The 21,092-nt window shown below is 32.8% G+C and overlaps 2 protein-coding genes across 2 annotated transcripts in view; both read left to right on the plus strand.

Moving 5' to 3' along the window:
• The first annotated feature begins 2,538 nt into the window (after nucleotides 1-2,538).
• On the plus strand, nucleotides 2,539-7,040 carry LOC149771956 (uncharacterized). Its single transcript, XM_089948053.1, has 4 exons — nucleotides 2,539-2,622; nucleotides 2,991-3,062; nucleotides 4,331-4,441; nucleotides 6,931-7,040. Exons 1-4 carry the CDS (start codon nucleotides 2,565-2,567, stop codon nucleotides 7,038-7,040), a joined length of 351 nt encoding a protein of 116 aa, XP_089804179.1. The 5' UTR covers nucleotides 2,539-2,564.
• A 1,241-nt stretch (nucleotides 7,041-8,281) lies between these two features.
• The window catches only part of LOC149771957 (mucin-like protein), a 52,419-nt gene continuing 39,608 nt past the window's right edge, over nucleotides 8,282-21,092 (plus strand). The window contains exons 1-7 of the mRNA XM_089948054.1: nucleotides 8,282-8,381; nucleotides 10,858-10,929; nucleotides 12,108-12,218; nucleotides 15,318-15,617; nucleotides 15,951-16,069; nucleotides 16,622-16,939; nucleotides 17,455-17,653. Of these exons, the coding sequence (XP_089804180.1) occupies nucleotides 16,844-16,939; nucleotides 17,455-17,653 (295 nt within the window). The 5' untranslated portion in view covers nucleotides 8,282-8,381; nucleotides 10,858-10,929; nucleotides 12,108-12,218; ... (1 more) ...; nucleotides 15,951-16,069; nucleotides 16,622-16,843. The remainder of the gene's footprint in view (nucleotides 8,382-10,857; nucleotides 10,930-12,107; nucleotides 12,219-15,317; nucleotides 15,618-15,950; nucleotides 16,070-16,621; nucleotides 16,940-17,454; nucleotides 17,654-21,092) is intronic.

Consider the following 21,092-nt stretch of genomic DNA (forward strand, 5'->3'; position numbering starts at 1 on the left):
TGTGTGTCCGTAATATATTTTCCCATTGTCCGTAAACACCCCCCTTCACTACTTAACTATCTATCTATCTATCTATCTATCTAGAGAACCGTGAATCAACGTCCTGATATCTCTTACTCCGCATTTAACATACTGTGATCGTTACAGATTAATGGTTACTTTATTTCAAAGATACTAGTCCAGTCCCTTTGCTCTGTTTTCAGGACAAAATCGCATATTGACGCATTAAATTAGCTGGGATGAATACTTTAAACGGCTCGTTGTTATACAACACCCTTGATTATGTTGTAGCATAACAATGAACCTCTTACTGGTTTAGTCAGTACTTTGAAGATATCACTATCTGGTATAAGGACACTTAAAACTTCACATTCAAGTGTTCTCTAATTCAAACAGATAATGTTTTATGACAATAACAACACACACACACACACACACAACATCATAAAATGCGTTGAAAACTAACATCAGTCAGTACATATGCCCATTACAGAAAATACTCAAAAGAACATCATGAATTTCAATGGTAAGACATTTATGTTTTTGACGTTTTATTTCGTAAAGTATCGACTGATATTTTGTAAAATATTCATTTATATCAAGGGTTTTTACCAATTCAGATATATTATTCGCAAGTTGTCAAATTTCGTTTCTGAACAGGCTGTTTCCGATATATTTATATTATCATGACGGCTTGTTTTGTATCAGTTTAAAATATGCTATTTTCTTGACACGCTACGACATGCTGACAATTATTATTGATTCTTTAAATATTTGTTACCGTAGTAGAAGCAATACAACATCGATGCAGCTCGTCGTATTTACTTTGCATATTATATTTTTAATTATGACTTCACTTGGCAGTGATTAAATGTAAGAATTTGATTTGATTGAATTAATAAGCACTTTCAAGCAGCCATTTACAACTTGCATCAATGAAGAATAGAAAATTCATGACTAGAATTATGAATGGAGCACTTGCAAGCAGCCATTGACACTAATGCTGAAGGAAAGTAGCACTTGCAAGCTGCCTTATACAATTTGCATCAATGAAGAATACAATATATCTGGATATAATTATTAAAGTAAGCAAGCAGCCATTTACAATAATGCATCAAAGAAGATTACAAAATACACGTATAGAATTATGGCGTTAATCTCCCTTCATAGCAGAGCACGTGCATTTTTCACCGCCATTGTTTTCTTAAGTTAAAGAATGCTGTTCGCAGTAAAGAACACAGATATAACTTGGTGTCTCATTAACACAACCTGTTGTGTTTTATTTGGTCATGTGCAATTTTACTATCTGTCTATAATATTTTAATTTACACAGGCACGTACAAGGAAGTACTTTTGGTCATGAGTGATCTGAATGAGCAAAGAGTCTCACACTGACAGAGCTAAATAGGTATAAGAACTAAAATATAGGTATTTTTGATATGTAGACATATACTAGGAAGTCTACTGGGGCCTTGAAGTTAATGTTTTATAACAAACATAATCTTATAAATTTACTTAATGACAATTTGCACAATTCATGTGGAAAATATTTTTAAATAAGCTAATACCTGAACCACACTTGTGACATTTTTGTAAGTTTGCCTGGAGGTATATTTTTGAGATCTGATAATGGTTAATGGAGTGAGACAGAATGAATGAATAAATTAGAGTCAAATTTGGAAATTTTACATACAGATGTATATATATATATATATATATATATATATATATATATATATATATATATATATATATATATATGTGTGTGCGTGTGTGTGTGTGTGTGTGTGATAGAGAGAGACAGAGAAAGACAGAAAGACATAGAGAGAGCTAGTTAGCACGAAAAAGATCTTATTTCGGTATTTCTGAATATACCATGTCACGTACCAAGGTATACCGCAATTACAGTAGAGACCAGCAATTTAATGTTCTGGGTCGGCGCCTGGTAATTAAATTTTAAAAAACCGTCTGTCAAAAGCTGTCAGTTCGAAAGAAAATCACTACTCCTCCACCCACAATTATTTTTAGATGATCAATACATTATGTGTATGTCCTTTGTTGTATACATATAATCTAAAAACTGTAGCTAAAGTGGGATAATTAAGCTTACATTACAGCTGAAAGACATAGATAAGTTGAAATATATATACCAGAAAAAAGGAAGTGATTTTGGGATTATGTTTTTCCGCAGATCTGATTTCAATACATTCTTTCAAACAATTAATAAAAGACGGGTAAGCAACTAAAACAGCTGTAAAACAAGAAGTCACGAATCTACTGTATCCTTTTAAAATACAGACTAGGAAGTCTAAATCTGAGAATCATGTGACGTAACAAAAAGTTACCTTGCAGTAGCATTAAATATAAAACTGTATGGCAATCTGTACCACCTACCTGAGGCGGTCTGTTCATTTTGGAGAGTCAAGTAACAGCTAAGTGTAGTGTATTTCAGTTTTTGTGAAATTCCTATCTTGATGGAGTCATTAAAATATAACCAGCTTAAGTTATGCACAGGCAAGATAACATCAATCCATTTTTTACTTTCAGCAAAACCAGTGAGGGAAATGATTTGGAAGATTACGTGGATTTTGTTAGCTACATCATCGCTATTTGTCTCAACAGGTAACACATCTATAATACGTATACGTTTTCAGTATGTTTCATCTCAACGTGCAGAAAAGATAGATCTGCCACAGCTAATTTGCCAGCGCGATCGTAACTAATCTGATGATATTAAGATAATGAGATTTTGTGTCTAATTTTCCAGGGCAAAGTATTATCGTATGTACTTATGTCTTATTTTATTTCAGAGAGAAATTCGTTTATAAATTACCAGAGGAGAAGGATACCATTATTATTATTAATTCAGCCAGACATCAGAAAGTTGGTATACTTACATGATATATATCAAGAAGTAGAGATCAGCTAAGAATTATTTTGAAATGTATATACAATACTGTCCATTATTATTACACGTGTTGTTGTTGCAGATGGTGAAAGTACAACAAAACAATATCAGTCCACGGTAGTAACAACTTTCCAGGAACCTCCTTCCACTGAAGGTAAAGTCATCAATTATAAATCTAGTGTTTGTGACTGAGTACATACTTCATGGAATTCGTCAATTACTAACCGATTTTCGTTAAACAATTGAATCAAATGTTGACGTCACGTTCAGAGATGATATACTTAAAGTCTTAATTTCACTAAAGCCAGAAGCTTTAGCAGTAAAGTTGATTCAATTAGGTGGCGCTGTTGCAGAATACCTAAAGGCAAATCTGTCGTAGATGATTATAACATTCCACTTTTAAAATTCTCACATACTTCTACAGTTATTTACATTTTATGAGGACAGAAACAAAAATAGAAATCGAGACTTTTGTTAGATTGAACCGGATGACACAACAAAGTACTTAATATAGTAAACAATGTATAGTGTAGTAAATCTCTGATCGGGAGGTAATCTTTGCAACATTACATCTGATAATTAATACTTATGCGGAATTAACAACTATTTATTTGATGGCAAAATGTCTCTTTTTGAAATCAGTACAATATTTATGTTCACAAAAAGTTTCAATGTACAGTAAAATGAGAAGAAAAAAAATGCATATAAATATCTCATATATGAGAAAAGTCAGCATCACAATGCCACACTATAATCTTGCTGTTTAAGTTAAGCGAACTAAAGGTTCAAATGTCGGAAAAAGTCCAGACCAGCAAGATCCTCGGGAGAAACAAGTAATATTTAAGTTAAGAAGTAATTTGCCTGCCAATCTATTCCCTATGCACAAAAGAGCGGAATAGCACAACATAACGAGTTGGAGGACACGCTGGGCTATCATATTTGAACTCAGTATTTCATCCACAGAGTTAATTGCATGAGTAGAAAACAATTTGTTTTGGGCAAAATACTCCTTCTGTTTAATACAGTAGCACGGAAGAAAGCACATAAATAGGGGAAACACATAAGATTTCATCCACTGTTGAAAATGAAGTTGATACAATGTATCCAAAATTGCGTTATACACAAGGACCCGAGTGATGTTTTACTTCAAGCAACGATCCACAACTTTAAGATTTACTGATACCAATTTGTAACAATACTGTCATTATACATAGGACGGTGTGCATAGAAAGGGTTGCGATTAAAACCTAAATATCTTTTTAACCTCTGATAATCTCATCGCAAAGAAGACAAGTAAAATCGAAGGGGCTTTCACAACTAATTAAGCTGCTTCTTCTGTATCACGAAGATGCCATCAGATCTCATAAGACAACAAGTTATATAGGCAGTTTTACACTCATCTATTAACTGATAATTCCACAGATGATGTTACCACGCCCCTATTAACTGGTAAGACAAGTTCCACCGGTGATATTACCACGCATCAATTAAATGACGGAGGAACAAGTGAAACACAGCCATTTACGACTTGGGGTAAGTCTTGAATACATACATTCCTTAATCAAAGTCTTTGCAATCTTTGAACCAAAAGGCTACCGACCTGTTACAGACATGCAATCCATAAGAAATCATTCCAACCGATGATGTTGTAAATTATAATGTTAGAAAGGTATGTCTAATGATCGCAGCAGTAGAAAATAACCAACGTTTATGTCTTATATTGGGAAAACTCCCGGCCTGAATTGCGAATTAGAAAAGTATTTGAAAGATGGACACCACAAACTGAGGAAACCAAAACTAAAGCATTAACAATGGTAGCAAATCATAGTGCTCAAAACAAACAAAAGAAAATCTGTTAATACTGGAGTACATTCTTTAGTGAAGAAATCTTTGTTACACAATTACTCCAATACATTCGTTTACTTGTGCAAGGTTGCCAGATTTTTATATTATTATTATTATTATTATTATTATTGAAAAAATAACTCTAAAATTGCATGTAATTTCAGTGTCAAATAGAAAACATAGCTCGTCCGCACAGACGGTTCGCTCAATAAGTTATTGGTATAATATTGGTATAAATGCAATGATGATAAGAAACAATGACCAGAGATGAATCCAGAGCAAATTAAATTATTTCAAATGGTTAAAAACTAAGGAAATACGAACAGTTAATTCTAGCGTATAAAGGTTAATCGAGATGAATATTCCCACCCAACTACCGTATGGGTTCAACAATGAATTGAAACACCACATTAATATATTTAGATCAAAGCAATACATATGGAATTTTCAGACTCATTAAACTTTGTCCTTTGTTTCATTTCAACTGTTTTATCGCTTTAAAATATAGAATAGCAATTAGATTAAAAAACATATTTTCACAACTTTTCAATGGTTCTCTCCCTTACAAGTATTATTGAAGATATTAGGCTGCACTAAGCTTGTAATGACACCACTGATAAAAATACCAGACATAGGAAAATAAAATATGAAAATACTAAAACAGTTGATTATGGAAAATTGGAAAGAATAAGAAGAAGAGAGAATGTTTGTTATACCCGTGAATTCGCAATTTCATTAACTATAACTATCTATAGAGCTATAGGATGTTGCTGTCAACCATTTCAAGGATATGGTCCAGGGTTTAAGTCTTCAGGTTGTGGAAACACTCCATAGATAATGCTGGCTACACCTATATATGTAATAACCTTTCGTGACCTTTAATATGCGCTGAACTGAATATGCTTATGGAGTGTGATATCTATTGTTTCCCAAAAATAACTCTATCGCACCAACATGGGGTGGGTGGGTTAAATATTATCGAAGTGTACACAATCTATACGTTGATAGAACTATCATCAATTCAAGGTTCTAATTTTAATGATGTAGAACAATTTCAGTGACATTTGATTTATATAAATAGAATATAACCCAATAGCATTGTTCCTCTACATTTTTGAAAGCGTGGTGATACAAATGTTAGCCGAAATGGTTCGTATTATCTGTTTTGAGCATTTCTGTACATGCTTATTAGTGCATTCTGGATAAAATAGATCATACATGATAGTGATTGAGGATCGTTGATATATCTTTTGCCTACCTGTTGTTTGTCATGATTGTGATTGAGATTTGTGGATAAAGTTTTGCCTACCTGCTTTTTGTAATAATTTTAAATAATAAACAAGATGTTTAGGCAGCAAGAGTTCAAGGTCAGTCTTATTTGCAATGAGACTAGGATCAGACATTTTCCTTTATGATGCTTCCTCTTTCCAACACACTCTATTGCGTCTTAGATCAAGTAGTTATTTGTATATAATGTGGAACTGGTAAACAATTATTCATTCCTGTTTAATATATGTCTTTGGGAATATATGGTCAGAGTTTTGCAGCTGTGTTCCGATGTAATTATAGACGAATGTTTTGTTTAATTTATTCATTGGAATTACAATGTGCTTATCGACGTTTTGGACTCAAATACTACTTTGGGATTATTGACAACTCATTCAAAGACATTCTGGATTTGTATCACTGTAGTGCATTATGGCATTCAAACGTATTGGAATTCATTCAGAATATTCTGTACGTTTGGACTTGTGATAGACCATTTAGGATACTTTATGATTTAATTTACAATTCTGTAACCGTATATTAAATTTTCACTGAACTTATTTGTTTGATTCGTACGCCTGTCTCTGGTTTGATAGGAAATTAAAAGAATTACAGTTAAAACACCAGATGGAAGTTCAATTAACAAAACTTCAGCTGCGGAACGAAATCATGTAAAGGCACTGAGAGAGAGAGAGAGAGAGAGAGAGAGAGAGAGAGAGAGAGAGAGAGAGATTGGTTATAAATTGCCAGATTTGAAGGATATTATTATTATTATTATTATTATTTAAACCAAACATCAGAAAGTTGGTACATTTACATGATATATATCAAGAAGTAGAGTTCAGACTAAGAATTATTTTGAATTGTATATATAATGCTGTTCATTAATATTACACGTGTTGTTGTTGCAGATGGTGAAAGTACAACAAAACAACATCATTCAACGGTAGTAACAACTTTCCAGGAACCTCCTTCCACTGAAGGTAAAGTCATCAATTATAAATCTAGTGTTTGTGACTGAGTACATACTTCATGGACTTCGTCAATTACTAACCTATTTTCGTTAAACAATTGAATCAAATGTTGACGTCACGTTCAGACATGATATACTTAAAGTCTTAATTTCACTAAAGCCAGAAGCTTTAGCAGTAAAGTTGATTCAATTAGGTGGCGCTGTTGCAGAATACCTAAAGGCAAATCTGTCGTAGATGATTATAACATTCCACTTTTAAAATTCTCACATACTTCTACAGTTATTTACATTTTGTGAGGACAGAAACAAAAATAGAAATCGAGACTTTTGTTAGATTGAACCGGATGACACAACAAAGTACTTAATATAGTAAACAATGTATAGTGTAGTAAATCTCTGATCGGGAGGTAATCTTTGCAACATTACATCTGATAATTAATACTTATGCGGAATTAACAACTATTTATTTGATGGCAAAATGTCTCTTTTTGAAATCAGTACAATATTTATGTTCACAAAAAGTTTCAATGTACAGTAAAATGAGAAGAAAAAAAATGCATATAAATATCTCATATATGAGAAAAGTCAGCATCACAATGCCACACTATAATCTTGCTGTTTAAGTTAAGCGAACTAAAGGTTCAAATGTCGGAAAAAGTCCAGACCAGCAAGATCCTCGGGAGAAACAAGTAATATTTAAGTTAAGAAGTAATTTGCCTGCCAATCTATTCCCTATGCACAAAAGAGCGGAATAGCACAACATAACGAGTTGGAGGACACGCTGGGCTATCATATTTGAACTCAGTATTTCATCCACAGAGTTAATTGCATGAGTAGAAAACAATTTGTTTTGGGCAAAATACTCCTTCTGTTTAATACAGTAGCACGGAAGAAAGCACATAAATAGGGGAAACACATAAGATTTCATCCACTGTTGAAAATGAAGTTGATACAATGTATCCAAAATTGCGTTATACACAAGGACCCGAGTGATGTTTTACTTCAAGCAACGATCCACAACTTTAAGATTTACTGATACCAATTTGTAACAATACTGTCATTATACATAGGACGGTGTGCATAGAAAGGGTTGCGATTAAAACCTAAATATCTTTTTAACCTCTGATAATCTCATCGCAAAGAAGACAAGTAAAATCGAAGGGGCTTTCACAACTAATTAAGCTGCTTCTTCTGTATCACGAAGATGCCATCAGATCTCATAAGACAACAAGTTATATAGGCAGTTTTACACTCATCTATTAACTGATAATTCCACAGATGATGTTACCACGCCCCTATTAACTGGTAAGACAAGTTCCACCGGTGATATTACCACGCATCAATTAAATGACGGAGGAACAAGTGAAACACAGCCATTTACGACTTGGGGTAAGTCTTGAATACATACATTCCTTAATCAAAGTCTTTGCAATCTTTGAACCAAAAGGCTACCGACCTGTTACAGACATGCAATCCATAAGAAATCATTCCAACCGATGATGTTGTAAATTATAATGTTAGAAAGGTATGTCTAATGATCGCAGCAGTAGAAAATAACCAACGTTTATGTCTTATATTGGGAAAACTCCCGGCCTGAATTGCGAATTAGAAAAGTATTTGAAAGATGGACACCACAAACTGAGGAAACCAAAACTAAAGCATTAACAATGGTAGCAAATCATAGTGCTCAAAACAAACAAAAGAAAATCTGTTAATACTGGAGTACATTCTTTAGTGAAGAAATCTTTGTTACACAATTACTCCAATACATTCGTTTACTTGTGCAAGGTTGCCAGATTTTTATATTATTATTATTATTATTATTATTGAAAAAATAACTCTAAAATTGCATGTAATTTCAGTGTCAAATAGAAAACATAGCTCGTCCGCACAGACGGTTCGCTCAATAAGTTATTGGTATAATATTGGTATAAATGCAATGATGATAAGAAACAATGACCAGAGATGAATCCAGAGCAAATTAAATTATTTCAAATGGTTAAAAACTAAGGAAATACGAACAGTTAATTCTAGCGTATAAAGGTTAATCGAGATGAATATTCCCACCCAACTACCGTATGGGTTCAACAATGAATTGAAACACCACATTAATATATTTAGATCAAAGCAATACATATGGAATTTTCAGACTCATTAAACTTTGTCCTTTGTTTCATTTCAACTGTTTTATCGCTTTAAAATATAGAATAGCAATTAGATTAAAAAACATATTTTCACAACTTTTCAATGGTTCTCTCCCTTACAAGTATTATTGAAGATATTAGGCTGCACTAAGCTTGTAATGACACCACTGATAAAAATACCAGACATAGGAAAATAAAATATGAAAATACTAAAACAGTTGATTATGGAAAATTGGAAAGAATAAGAAGAAGAGAGAATGTTTGTTATACCCGTGAATTCGCAATTTCATTAACTATAACTATCTATAGAGCTATAGGATGTTGCTGTCAACCATTTCAAGGATATGGTCCAGGGTTTAAGTCTTCAGGTTGTGGAAACACTCCATAGATAATGCTGGCTACACCTATATATGTAATAACCTTTCGTGACCTTTAATATGCGCTGAACTGAATATGCTTATGGAGTGTGATATCTATTGTTTCCCAAAAATAACTCTATCGCACCAACATGGGGTGGGTGGGTTAAATATTATCGAAGTGTACACAATCTATACGTTGATAGAACTATCATCAATTCAAGGTTCTAATTTTAATGATGTAGAACAATTTCAGTGACATTTGATTTATATAAATAGAATATAACCCAATAGCATTGTTCCTCTACATTTTTGAAAGCGTGGTGATACAAATGTTAGCCGAAATGGTTCGTATTATCTGTTTTGAGCATTTCTGTACATGCTTATTAGTGCATTCTGGATAAAATAGATCATACATGATAGTGATTGAGGATCGTTGATATATCTTTTGCCTACCTGTTGTTTGTCATGATTGTGATTGAGATTTGTGGATAAAGTTTTGCCTACCTGCTTTTTGTAATAATTTTAAATAATAAACAAGATGTTTAGGCAGCAAGAGTTCAAGGTCAGTCTTATTTGCAATGAGACTAGGATCAGACATTTTCCTTTATGATGCTTCCTCTTTCCAACACACTCTATTGCGTCTTAGATCAAGTAGTTATTTGTATATAATGTGGAACTGGTAAACAATTATTCATTCCTGTTTAATATATGTCTTTGGGAATATATGGTCAGAGTTTTGCAGCTGTGTTCCGATGTAATTATAGACGAATGTTTTGTTTAATTTATTCATTGGAATTACAATGTGCTTATCGACGTTTTGGACTCAAATACTACTTTGGGATTATTGACAACTCATTCAAAGACATTCTGGATTTGTATCACTGTAGTGCATTATGGCATTCAAACGTATTGGAATTCATTCAGAATATTCTGTACGTTTGGACTTGTGATAGACCATTTAGGATACTTTATGATTTAATTTACAATTCTGTAACCGTATATTAAATTTTCACTGAACTTATTTGTTTGATTCGTACGCCTGTCTCTGGTTTGATAGGAAATTAAAAGAATTACAGTTAAAACACCAGATGGAAGTTCAATTAACAAAACTTCAGCTGCGGAACGAAATCATGTAAAGGCACTGAGAGAGAGAGAGAGAGAGAGAGAGAGAGAGAGAGAGAGATTGGTTATAAATTGCCAGATTTGAAGGATATTATTATTATTATTATTATTATTTAAACCAAACATCAGAAAGTTGGTACATTTACATGATATATATCAAGAAGTAGAGTTCAGACTAAGAATTATTTTGAATTGTATATATAATGCTGTTCATTAATATTACACGTGTTGTTGTTGCAGATGGTGAAAGTACAACAAAACAACATCATTCAACGGTAGTAACAACTTTCCAGGAACCTCCTTCCACTGAAGGTAAAGTCATCAATTATAAATCTAGTGTTTGTGACTGAGTACATACTTCATGGACTTCGTCAATTACTAACCTATTTTCGTTAAACAATTGAATCAAATGTTGACGTCACGTTCAGACATGATATACTTAAAGTCTTAATTTCACTAAAGCCAGAAGCTTTAGCAGTAAAGTTGATTCAATTAGGTGGCGCTGTTGCAGAATACCTAAAGGCAAATCTGTCGTAGATGATTATAACATTCCACTTTTAAAATTCTCACATACTTCTACAGTTATTTACATTTTGTGAGGACAGAAACAAAAATAGAAATCGAGACTTTTGTTAGATTGAACCGGATGACACAACAAAGTACTTAATATAGTAAACAATGTATAGTGTAGTAAATCTCTGATCGGGAGGTAATCTTTGCAACATTACATCTGATAATTAATACTTATGCGGAATTAACAACTATTTATTTGATGGCAAAATGTCTCTTTTTGAAATCAGTACAATATTTATGTTCACAAAAAGTTTCAATGTACAGTTTAAGCGAACTAAATGTTCAAATGTCGGAAAAAGTCCAGACCAGCAAGATCCTCGGGAGAAACAAGTAATATTTAAGTTAAGGAGTAATTTGCCTGCCAATCTATTCCCTATGCATCAGCAAACGGAATAGCACAACATAACGAAGTGGAGGACACGCTGGGCTATCATATTCGAACTCAGTATTTCATCCACAGAGTTAATTGCATGAGTAGAAAACAATTTGTTTGGGCAAAGTACTCCTTCTGTGTAATACAGTAGCAAGGAATAAACACAGAAATAGGGGATACACATAAGATTTCATCCACTGTTGAAAATGAAGTTGATACAATGTATCCAAAACTGCGTTACACACAAGGACCCGAGTGATGTTTTACTTAAAGCTACGTTCCACAATTTCAAGATTTACTGATACCAATTTGTAACAATATTGTCATTATACATAGGACGGTGTGCATAGAAAGGGTTGTGATTAAAACCTAAATACCTTTTTAACCTCTGATAATCTCATCGCAAAGAAGACAAGTAAAATCGAAGGGGCTTTCGCAATTAATTAAGCTGCTTCTTCTGTATCACGAAGATGCCATCAGATCTCATAAGACAACAAGTTCCATAGGTGATTTTACACGCATCTATTAACTTATCATTCCACAGATGATGTTACCACGCCCCTATTAACTGGTAAGACAAGTTCCACCGGTGATATTACCACGCATCAATTAAATGACGGAGGAACAAGTGAAACACAGCCATTTACGACTTGGGGTAAGTCTTGAATACATACATTGCTTAATCAAAGTCTTTGCAATCTTTGAACCAAAAGGCTGCAGACCTGTTACAGACATGCAATTCATAAGATATCATTCCAACCGATGATGTTGTAAAATATAATGTTAGAAAGGTATGTCTAATGATCGGAGCAGTAGAAAATAACGCAACGTTTATGTCTTATATTGGAAATACTCCCGGCCTGAATTGCGAATTAGAAAAATATTCGAAAGATGGACACCACAAACTGAGAAAACCAAAAATAAGACATTAACAATGGTAGCAAATCATAGTGCTCAAAACAAACAAAAGAAAATCTGTTAATACTGGAGTACATTCTTTATTGAAGAAATCTTTATGACACAATTACTCCAATACATTCGTTTACTTGTGCAAGGTTGCTAGATTTTTATATTAATACTATTATTATTTTTGAAAAAATAAATCTAAAATTGCATGCAATTCCAGTGTCAAATAGAAAACAAAGCTCGACCGCACAGACGGTTCGCTCAATAAGTTATAGGTATAATATTGGTATAAATGCAATGATGATAAGAAACAATCACCAGAGATGAATCCATAGCAAATTAAATTATTTCAAAGTGAGATCGGAATAAAATATATGTATGCCTTGAATCTCTGTTAAATGGTTAAAAAGTAGGGAAATGCGATAAGTTAATTCTAGCGTATAAAGGTTAATCGAGATGAATATTTCCACCACACTACCGTAGAGGTTCAACAGTGAATTGAAATACCTCATTAATCTATCTAGATCAAAGCAATACATATGAAATTTTCAGATTCATTAAACTTTGTCCTTTGTTTCATTTCAACAATGTTATTGCATTAAAATATAGAATAGTAATTGGATTAGAAAACATATTTTCACAACTTTTTAATGGTTCTCTCCCTTACAAGTATTATTCAAGCCATCTAAGTATATTAGGCTGCACTAAGCTTGTAATGACACCATTGATAACAATACCAGACACAGGAAAATAAAATATGAAAATACTAAAACAGTTGAGTATGGGAAAATGGAAAGAACAAGAAGGAAAGAGAATGTTTGTTATACCCGTGAATTCGCCATTTCATTAACTGCAACTATATATAGGATGTTGCTGCAAACATTTCAAGGATATGGTCCAGGGTTTAAGTCTTCAGGTTGTGGAAACACTCCATAGCTAATGCTGGCTACACCTATACATGTAATAACCTTTCGTGAACTTTAATATGCGCTGAACTGAATATGCTTATGAGTGTGATATCTATTGTTTCCCAAAAATAACTCTATCGCACCAACATGGTGGTGGGGTGGTGTTTAAATATCGAAGTGTACACAATCTATACGTTGATAGAACTATCATGAATTCAAGGTTCTAATTTTAATGATGTAGAATAATTTCAATGACATTTGATTTATATAAATAGAATATAACTCAATAGCATTGTTCCTCAACATTTTTGAAAGCGTGGTGATACAAAATGATAGCCGAAATGGTTCGTGTTATCTGTTTTGAGCATTTCTGCACATGCTTATTAGTGCATTCTGGATAAAATAGATCATACATGATCGTGTTTGAGGGTTGTCGATTTAGCTTTTGCCTACATGATGTTTGTCATGATTGTGATCGAGATTTATGGATAAAGTTTTGCCTACCTGCCTTTTGTAATAATTTTAAGTAATAAACAATATGTTTACGTAGTAAGAGTTCAATGTCAGTCTTTTTTGCAATGAGACTAGGATCAGACATTTTCCATTATGATGCTTACTTTTTCCAGCACGCTCTTTTGCGTCTTTGATCAAGTAGTCATTTGTATATAATGTGGAACTGTAAACAATTTTTCATTCCTATTTAATATATGTCTTTGGGAATATATGGTCACAGTTTGCAGCTTTGTTCCGAAGTAATTATAGAAGAATTTTTTGTTCAAATTATTCATTGGAATTACAATGTGCTTATCGACGTTTTTGATTCAAATACTACTTTGGGATTATTGACAACTCATTCAAAGACATTCTGGATTTGTATCACTGTTTTGCATTATGCCATATAAATTATTCGAATTCATTCAGAATATTCTATAAGTTTGGACTTGTGATAGAACATTTAGGATTCTTAGGTATTTAATTCACAATACTGTAAGCGTCTCTTAAATGTTCATCAACTGATTTGTTTGATTTTTACGTCTGTCTCTGGATTGATAGGAAATTAAATCAATTACAGTTAAAACACCAGACCAGATTGAAGTAGATTTAACAAAGCTTCAAATGCGGAAGCAAAATCATGTAAATGAGATGAGATGAGAGAGAGAGAGAGAGAGAGAGAGAGAGAGAGAGAGAGAGAGAGAGAGAGAGAAAGGGAAACACAAATAAAAATGGACAGAGTTTGAGAGAGCATGGTAAACAATTATTCAGTCTTCATTCCTGTTTCATATCGGTTTTGTATGATCAGAGTTTGAAGTTGTATTCAGCTATAATTCAAGAAACATTATTTATTTAAACTATTTGTTGTACTTACAAAGTGTTCATTGGCTTTTAGCACTGAGATGCTACTTCGGTATTATTGAGAACTTATTCAAGACATTCTGGATTGTATTATTGTGTACATTATGACATTCAAGACTATTGGAATTCATTCAGAAGATTCTGTAATTTTGGACTTGTGATAGGACATTTAGGATTGTTTTGGATTTAATTCACAGTACTGTAAGAGTCAAATTTTCATTTTGTAACTTTGAGAAATAAATTATTTGTTGATTTTACTAAACTTATTGGTTTCGCATATTTCTATTTACACAGCATAAGACTTGGAGTCGTAGTCAACTATTCTCACGAAGAAATCCTTTTCATTGGTCGATGAAGATATTTAGCACTTAAAATGTCTAGTAGTAGTATCTATTGAACTTTGAACATGAAAGATGGATATGAGTGCAATGTCAAAAGTTAACTTTACAAAAATACCATTTGATTCAGAAATAACTATATTCTACTTTAGCTATTGTTAGCAAGAGTAAAATATGTCATTAATGTGACCTCAGTGCAGAGGATTATAACCAATTATTTGCATTTTCTGTACGATTGTGTCTTTTCAGGTCCAGCTGATACCAGTTTAACCAATCACAGCACGTCAAATTGGACGCAAGATATTACCACCATTTACACAACCTTACCACATAATACAACTATAATACAGTCATCCTCCAAGAAAGGCACAACTTCTGATACTTTTGTGCCAAATACTGTGGTTGAAGACACATCTACTCCACAGAGCACCACAACAAGCAGCGTCACGGGTGTCACGGGCGTTCAGTCTAACGCTACAACATCAGCTGGAAATACAGTACTATCAACTCCTTCCACCTGTAACTATATCACATTTGACAATGCTTCAGGTAAATTAATAAACTACTAATCAAAATAATGTGTCTACGTCATATGATCATAATGATTCTCTTGCAAATTAGAAGTAATACAGATAATAATTTTTTCAGATTATACTGCATACAACTAAGTAAATTGCAAAATAATATGTCAATGAACTTTTAGAATACGAGGAAAATACAGTCGTATCTATTTGAAACTCAAATGTTTTGAAACTATAACTTAGTTGCCTTATTTTGAGCTAGTTTTTGAAATCAGTTTCTCTCTCTTTAGTACCTCATCTCTTTTATTCGAGCAATGTTGAACTCGCTCTTTCTTACCTAAGTATTCACTTTTATTTGTAGACTTCAACTTTTATTATGGTCCCGAACACGGAGATACACAATTAAAAAGACTTGACTACTGTGATTTTAATCGAATCACGCCTATACCAATTTTCGGAAATTACCACGATCGGTTGCACGTAAGTAAAATTTATATGTTTTTGAACTGAATATTATTTTGTTCAAATTATTCTTGATTTGGTTTTATAATGCAATCTTAAACGGAAGAGTTAATTAGAAGACACATTTTAATAAATTTAACGTCTATGCTTAAAGCCGATATGGACATATTAGTATGCTGTATGGGTCTTTTGGAAATTAATAGTAGATACAAGCGGAATATATAAATGTAATTGAACTAGCTTGAATATTTAATACCGTAATATAAGGACTAAATAAACGCAAATACCATAAGTAACTGTACAAATGTAGTCTACAGGACCAGAATATAAGATAAATACCTAATATAATTCCACCTTTAAAATAAGGAAGTTGGATATTAGAACATGTACAAGATGAAAGAGGACATGAATTTAAAGATGATAACTTATTCATGATAATAATCGGGTTTATTTTCTCATTTGGTTTATTTATTTAATTTGTAAGTAAATATCACAGCCATTTTCATGTCCAAACTGTTTTAGTTATTTATTTCATAGTATTTTTTGTTGATAACCCCAATTATCTCTTAGGTATGCGATCACGGAATAGTATCATTCAACTATTCGTACACGAATTACATCCCGTCGCTTCTGACGAATGCACACGGATTGTCTCTTCTGGCTGCATACCATTCTGATTCAGATCCAGGAGGTCCGTGTAGTGTCTTGTATTACCATATTTACGACGCTGGAATAAATGAAGCAATTTCCAATGAACATAATGTGAGAACAGCAGAAGCTTTGGTGAAAAGGATGACCGGTGCGACATCATTCACCGCTACGTTTCTGTTGGTCGTCACATGGCATAAAATCCTGTACTATCCATGGGGCCAGCAAAATCCAAACCAAGTAAGATGACTAATCAAGTCCAAACTGAACATAAATGCGGTAAATTTTAGTAGATAAGGATTTGCGATTGCAATTACTTCAACATACATATTTAGGATTTATGGGGGATGCTACCACTATAGAAAATGAATTATACCACCTTATGTATCATTTCTTTAAAAATATTTAAAATATTTACAAAAATTATGCCGCTTATGCATTCATTTTGTTTATACATCCTGTTATAAGCATCTATTGATTCTCAAAAAATCTTATTTCCTTCGAAGTAGACGTGAAATGTGAATCGAAACACACGACTTGCATTAATTCACTCACAGCTGAGAGCACCTTTATTAGGTTGATTTGCGAAACTAGGATCGTAACTAATTAACAAAATGTACAAACTAATATTAATTTAATTATTTACACTTAATACAGAAAAAGGTATGAAATAAAAGAAATAGGATAAATGCAAAAAGGATATTTTCCGTAAAATGGAACGCAATTGTTATTGAAATAAACTTACTGCTCTTCAGACAGTCAGTTACCAGTTAGTGCTTGTCTCAGATGGCCGAAACACCTACACCATGTATAAATACTTTCCTGGAGAAATGAAGTTTAATAGAAGCATAGATGTCTTTATCGGCTACATGTTTTCAACTGGTGAATATTTTCAACATCCCTTGTCTTTCACTACGCAAACATTACGGATTGACCAGCACGTGGAAACAAAAGGTAAATATGCTACTCGCGATATACTAATATTAAAGCTGCTGCTACTACTATAACAACTAATACGTTGTGGCAAAGAACATAATGTTTTATATTAATTTTCAATGATAAAATATTTTTGAAATGAATGACCATGCGCACAATAAACTTTTGAAATTAAATGTTTTGTGTCTCGTTTATCGAGTTCCATCCTGAGAGATAATTTATTTTCTTCATGTGAACCCAGTAAAGGAATTTCGTGACCTCTTTTAGTCAATGCGATTTATATAACATATGATGGTTCTATATTTTACGTTGTTTACAATTATCTTTTATTATATATATATATATATATATATATATATATATATATATATATATATGTAACAGGCTTTTTCATGTTTTCCTTTAATATTTTGTGTCGTAATACTTCTTGTTTACCTTTATTTGGAAGGATTTATCTTCCTAAACGATTTTATGCAATTCTTTAATTTGACCTTGTTAGAAGTTAACTTTAAATCGAGGCTATATAGCCATTACTGCACTGATGCGCCTTTAGAAGTTAATATATTCATGCAACACATATTTTCCCAAAATAAACGCCCAATTTAGAGCAAAATGTCCGAACACCCCTGATTATTATCCCACTGGCTGGCAGTGATTAATTCACTTGGATAACTTGAACAATCTTGATGTATGGTCTAACACAGTTCACGAAAGAAAACAATGTGAGAAAATATCGAATTTTAAAACACTGAAGTTTACATTTAAAGCCCCAGAGTAATATGTAAATTTACAGTAAACTGAAGTTTATACAACGCTTCCTTTAGTTAATGGAATTGGTGACATATTGAAAATTGTCAGGTGAAATAAAGGTTCATTATCATCTTGGTTCCCATTGTAGAGATAATGCCAGTAATTTAGTAATATACACACTTGGTTTGGTGCAGTTGCGATATTTGTTAGTTCTCTGTGAAATGCGGTAATTTGTTGTTGTTGTTGCTGTAGTTTAAAAAATATCAATCATGTAAACAACAAAACAAAGATAATATCAAAAGCTTAGACAGTTGGAGCGGTGAACCAAAAATTAATTCATATCTACCAGTCAATTATACCAATGATGTATGAAGTTTGATATACCGTATATACTTGCATGTAACTTCAGCCAAATTTCCAGATGCACAGGTCCAGATATGCCGGCGCATTATGCCTCTGCAGAGCTGAATCTTCGGAGTTTGTTAGGAGTAATCAGTTGAACAAAAATATAGATTTTTTTTTTTGATATGCCGTTGCACAGTGCAGATCAAGGTATATGTTGTTTGCAGTTGGACTCCACTTGTAAGCGAGTTTTCGGTATTTCGATATCAATGTTGGATTGATGGATTCGAAGATATGGGCTGTAGTACATTTTATTGACAAGGTTACTCACAAACCAAATGTAAATGAACAGTCACTGACGACTTCCCCGTATCAATGTGTTACGCTGAGAAACTATGATTTAAATGCACACCATCGAAAATAAGCACTCAAACAGGCAGCAACTATTTGTGGCATATACACATCCGAAGATTTCTTTATGCCTATTGGTTAAAAGATTATACATAACGAGTTTAATGATTGTTAATATAAACCACAAATAATAATTCAATAATTAATTCTTTCGTGAAAATTGGGCTAGACAACATCCTATTTTGTACGTACTGTTCTCCTAATTTTATGACGGGAAGACGTTCAATATTGACTATATGAAACTGAACGACTAGCGTTCATGAAAAAGGTAGCTTGATCAGTCATAGTAGGTCAAAAAGTGACCTACTGTCGCCATAACCATCGAAATACGATTAGAAAGACCAAATTTGATAAAATGTATAGCGCATAAATTTGAAGAGAGCAATATCATGTCGAGATCACCGAATGATGAAAATAGGTTACATTACCCATCTGACTCTGCAACGTAGTTCTTCTAATAATGCAGATAACAGATATGAAATAACTTACGAGTCCGACGTCGATTAATCTCCCTCAGTATCCCATGTTAATGAAATAATTTGTCAAGATGTAACTATATATCGAGATAAAAAAAATGTATGCTGTTCAGGATATAGGCCAAATGTCTTCCTGATGAAAAGATAAGTACTGCATTGTCGAATTGTTGATGATCAGCTGTTTATAGCCTTTCAATGGGCGAGGAAAAAGCAGTGAAAAGTACATTGGCAGTGGGGAGGAACATAAACATAAAAGTTTATTCACATATAAATGTAGGTATAAATTGACCAAATTGCATAAGCTGAAAGGTACATTGTATTTCACCGTCAATACTTTGTGTAAGCTGAAAGTTACATTGTACTTCATCGTCAATACTTTGTGTAAGCTGAAAGGTACATTGTATTTTATCGTCAATACTTTGTGTAAGCTGAAAGGTACATTGTATTGCATCGTCAGTACTTTCTGTAAGCTGAAAGGTATTTTGTATATCATGGTTAATAATTAGTGTAAACTGAAAGGTACATTATATTTCATCGTCAATACTTTTGTGTAAGCTGAAAAGTACATTGTATTACATTGTAAATACTTTTGTATAAGCTGAAAGGTACATTGTATTCCATCGTCAATACTTTGTGGAAGCTGAAAGTTACGTTGTATTTTATCGTTGGTACTGTTGCGAACAAGCATTAAACATTGGCAGATACATCCATGACTAGGTTAACATATTTGTGAACCAGTTATGTGAATAAACAGATAGGTGCAAATCAGTATGAACACAAAACTACGAAGAAAAATAGTTTAAAGATTTTGCAGTTGCCATCCATCTGTTAACTTCAATGTATTGGACAAAATATGTCTCCAATTTAAGCTTATTTATGTCGTAATGTAGCAATTACACATACTATAAGCTTATTTATGCAGTAATGTAGTAATGTACTCATACTATAAGCTTATTTATGCCGTAATGTAGCAATGTACACATACATTATAAGCTTATTTATACCGTAATGTAGTAATGTACACATACATATTAGCTTTTTTATACCGTAATGTAACAATGTACACACACATATAAGCTTATTTATGCCGTAATATAGCAATGTACACATACATATAGGCTTATTTATGCAGTAATGTAACAACCAGTGTACACACAACTATAGGCTGATTTATGCCATAATGTTTTAACTTACGTAGAACCATAGGCATATGTAACAATTACAAAAAACGTATAAAGGATAAGCTATAATGTCCACAAACAACATTTATTTGTGTGGAAACGTTTACAAATCTGAATATATTTATATAATGTTATGTTTGCTTTACAGTCAGTATTACTTCATTCAGGGAAATGCAATAATTGAATGAAGTTTTTGAAACTTGAAATATATTATTTTTTAAATGGATATATTCTGTGTTTATTTCTCTAGGTTGTCATAAAGTATATGTAAGAAATTGTAATCTGCGTGGTTATAGG

This window comes from Sinohyriopsis cumingii, unplaced genomic scaffold (assembly GCF_028554795.1).
Source record: "Sinohyriopsis cumingii isolate HCF-2022 unplaced genomic scaffold, ASM2855479v2 utg001554l, whole genome shotgun sequence".
Taxonomy (NCBI): domain Eukaryota; kingdom Metazoa; phylum Mollusca; class Bivalvia; order Unionida; family Unionidae; genus Sinohyriopsis; species Sinohyriopsis cumingii.

Coding starts and splice junctions, on each gene's coding strand:
- LOC149771956 (XM_089948053.1), top strand. CDS start 2,565: ATGATTTGGAAGATTACGTGGATTTTGTTAGCTACATCATCGCTATTT. Junction 2,623..2,990: donor ATCGCTATTTGTCTCAACAG/GTAACACATCTA, acceptor TTGTTGTTGCAG/ATGGTGAAAGTACAACAAAA. Junction 4,442..6,930: donor ACAGCCATTTACGACTTGGG/GTAAGTCTTGAA, acceptor TTGTTGTTGCAG/ATGGTGAAAGTACAACAAAA.